At 33.1% G+C, this 3,672-nt stretch overlaps 1 protein-coding gene across 1 annotated transcript; it reads left to right on the forward strand.

Annotated features, from left to right (window-relative positions):
• On the forward strand, positions 1-1,385 carry LOC132309536 (putative E3 ubiquitin-protein ligase XBAT35). Its single transcript, XM_059807859.1, has 2 exons — positions 1-320; positions 521-1,385. Exon 2 carries the CDS (start codon positions 578-580, stop codon positions 1,217-1,219), a length of 642 nt encoding a protein of 213 aa, XP_059663842.1. The 5' UTR covers positions 1-320; positions 521-577; the 3' UTR covers positions 1,220-1,385.
• The last annotated feature ends 2,287 nt before the right edge of the window (positions 1,386-3,672 follow it).

Genomic DNA, 3,672 nt, shown 5'->3' on the forward strand with positions numbered 1-3,672 from the left:
TCACTAATAAATAAACAATAATACACTCTAAAGACCCACCTTTTCTTTTTCATTTTGTAATCTTTATATCTCTATCTTCTTCTTCTTCTATTTTGTCTTTGTTTGCCACTTCCCTCTTATCGATGACGAAGCTGTCAATGAGATCACAATTCCCACCATTTATGGACTTCCCAATTTTACAAAATCAATTTCTTTGGACCCCATGTCATGATATCTGTTTATAATTTTGATAACTCATTGAATTCAATCAGAGAGGTGGCGGGGTTTCTCATTCTTGAAGAAACTCACGTGATCTCTATGCATTAGCATCACCCTTACAAGTACGTTCTCTTCAACCCCTTCTATTATATCTTCCTTTATATATATGTGTGTGTGTCTATACATGTATGTATGTATGTATATGTGTGTGTCAGTGTGTGTGTTTATGATTTAATTTGCTATAGTTTGTAATTTGGGTTTCTGGGTGATGGTAAGAATGAGGAAAATGGGTGAAATATTGGGTTTGGGTTTGGATTTGCAGGCAAGGGTAGAGAGAGAAAGAGGAGCAAGGACGATACTGGAGTTCCTGAGAGAGAGAATGGACGGCGGTGATCGAGTGGAGAGGCGAAAGTCTCTAAAAGAACTGCTAGGATTGAATCAGATGGGCTGTTGTGGGGCCACGTGGGGTTTCAGATCACCGTCCATTAACATCAGGGACGAGGAGGAGAACGAGGAAGGCCCACCACGGCAGCAAACAGAAGGAGTCGAGAATATAGATGTGGATCAAACCCAGCCGGAGAACACTTCGGATCCGGGATGTGTGGGTCAGACTCCGGCGACTCCGGGGATGAACTTGGCGACGGCGCTGGCGGCGGAGCGTCACTTCAGGGCGGTCCAAGATCCGGAGGGAGTAGGTGAAAGCCCAGTGAGGAGTTCCAGTGAAAATGGGCCCAACAGCGACGTAACTGCAGGAACTGTACCGGGGACACCGTTGAGGGTGTCGTTGATGAGATTGCTTGAAGAATCGGACGGTGTGGATGGGGAGAGAGAGAAAGAGAAGGAGGAGAAAGGAGGGGGGTGTGATTCGGTGTGTTGCGTGTGCATGGGGAGGAAAAAGGGCGCAGCATTCATACCATGTGGGCACACTTTTTGCAGGGTGTGTTCGAGGGAGTTGTGGTTGAATCGAGGTTCATGTCCTCTCTGCAACCGTTTGATTGTCGAGATTCTCGATATATTTTAGGATTAGCATTCCTCGAAATTCACGATGAAAATTTGTATGGATTTGACGATGGAAGTTGATTGAAATTTTCTATATATATATATATATTTCCTACAAGAAATTTAACTTCAATCTATATTTTGATACTCGATTTACGGAGTAATATGATCCGTGGTGATATTCTTGCAACTTATTTATTTATGTTTAATGGCAAGAAACACATACAAATTTCACACTCAGTTTTTTTTCTCTGAAGACTTTAATTTTCACCATTCAGTAAATTATTTGTTGGATAACGATGTAATGCAACAAATGGGTTACAATTTACCCCAGGGCACAAATACACCACCAAAATACATATATCAATTTTTTTGACTTTATTTTTATTTAATAAAGTATTTATAACTGTTCATTGAATGTCATCATTATGCTCTTACGAACCAATAGATTATAAAGCCTTCTTGTAATTTATCTTCGAATTTCTTAGTTTCAATGCTTTGCAAATACAATTTTGGAGAGTGATTTTCAGCGGCATGGCATGTATTTTTAACATATATTTTATATTTACTTTTTAATGAAAATTATTTTGTTCTTATTGTGTTAAAAATGAAATGTAATAATGTGTTAAAAAATATACCAGGCTATTACAAATTGCTTCGACCTGTGACTCATTAAATATTGTTTGGACTAATTATTTGTGTTTGGACCGTGACTCATTAAATATTAATCGTAACTAATTCCATTGAAAAAAGTCTTTTCAACAATTAACGGGGTGGAGCATCGCCAACCTCATTTTAATCTCCAATAACAACGCGTTCAAGTTTTTAATTTGATTTTCAATCGAACTTCATACCTTAATGTAATATCCGAGTCAAACTCAACCTTTTATTGTGTGAATATTATGATAAATAATATTCGAGCTTTTATTGTGTGATTCTAATTTTCAATTAGAATTTCATACCGAATTTCGACGTAAAACATTCTTTTTGAAAAATATTTTTTTCAAGTAAAATATTTTTTTATTTTTACTTTGTCAGTGTTTGACAAATGTTCCATTTGACGGGATATGTAAAATAATTTACCGAAAATTTATGAATAAATTATTTTTGTTAAGTTTTAATATTTTTTTTTCTTCGTAAAATACCAAACACCAGAAAATAAAAATATTTTCTCAAAAATATTTTACGTCTAAACAAATGGAATGTCGGAAGTTCTTGTAAGATTGTTGTCCTCGGATTCTATAAGTAATATCAGAATCAGACTAAATCTTTTATTTTATTTACATGCAATACCTGATATTTTTCTTAGTAAAAAAAAAATGCTAGATAAAAAGGAAGTGCAATTGCACGTAATTAGAACTCTTAGTCTAACATAAAATAAAATAAAAATATAACTTTGACTTGGTAAATTTGAAATATAATTGCAAGTAATTACGTGCAATACCCATTATAATGGTTTAGGTTTCGTGCAGGTTGGAAGAGATGATTCACTCACACTATTTTTCTCATGGTTAAATCTTTCACTTGTTAATTATTGTAGTCTTGTGAGATAAGTAGTATTACTAATTATTCAATTTAAAATTAGAAAAAAATTACTCCCTACTATTATATCAAGAAACTTTTAATCTAATTTCAAAACATAAAAAGTTAAAAATGTGTTAAAATATAAAATTCTTTAGGCAAATAACGAACAAAATATTAGTAAAAGTGTATAAAAATTAAATACTAGATGTATCTGTTAGCAAAATACCAATGTAAATGAAAAATCTATAAAATAAATAAATAAATTTGAAAATGTAAAAATATAAAAAATAGAAAGTAAATGTGAATTTAATGTGGTTTATGTAAATGGAAATTTACTTGATTGATTTCATGCTGACTAATTAATTAGAATTTACTGAGGTTTATGTAAATGAAAATTTACTTTATAAAGAGCTTGATGAGGCTTTTAAACTGATGATAGTTTTATAACAGATAATTCACACAAGAATTTATCTTCTTTTTTTCATTTCATTGGGGTAACATTAATAATGATTAATAGAAATTATTTATTTATTTATTTATTTTTGAAAAACAATGTTTATTTCATATTAAAAACCATTACATGTGTTTTTAGTTAGAAATAAAAAAAGAAAATTATAAAATTAATAACTTAATTGATTTATATTTGAATTTAGAACTTAGGAAGTGTTGATGCGGAAATCATCGCGACTCGGAACGACGGCGTTTACCTGCAAAACAAAAGGACGTTACCTCGAATGGCACCGATGGGGTACCGGCCGAGGACCCTCCGACGATCAAGTTAGTACTTGTAATCGTATCACATAAAAATTATGTATATTCTCTTTAGGGGTTTTTTTTTCCGTACCCTCTTTAACAGTTTGGTGCCCTATTTATGGCTGTCAATTGGAATTAAATTGATCCCACGGGAGATCCGCTTGTGCGAGATCAGACTAGATCGTTTGTTACCAGATT

This window comes from Cornus florida, unplaced genomic scaffold (assembly GCF_030987335.1).
Source record: "Cornus florida cultivar Cherokee Brave unplaced genomic scaffold, ASM3098733v1 CherokeeBrave_3.0.0_Hap2_Chr01, whole genome shotgun sequence".
NCBI lineage: Eukaryota > Viridiplantae > Streptophyta > Magnoliopsida > Cornales > Cornaceae > Cornus > Cornus florida.

Excerpts from the sequence above, each read along its gene's own strand:
- LOC132309536 (XM_059807859.1), top strand. The coding sequence starts at position 578 with ATGGACGGCGGTGATCGAGTGGAGAGGCGAAAGTCTCTAAAAGAACTG.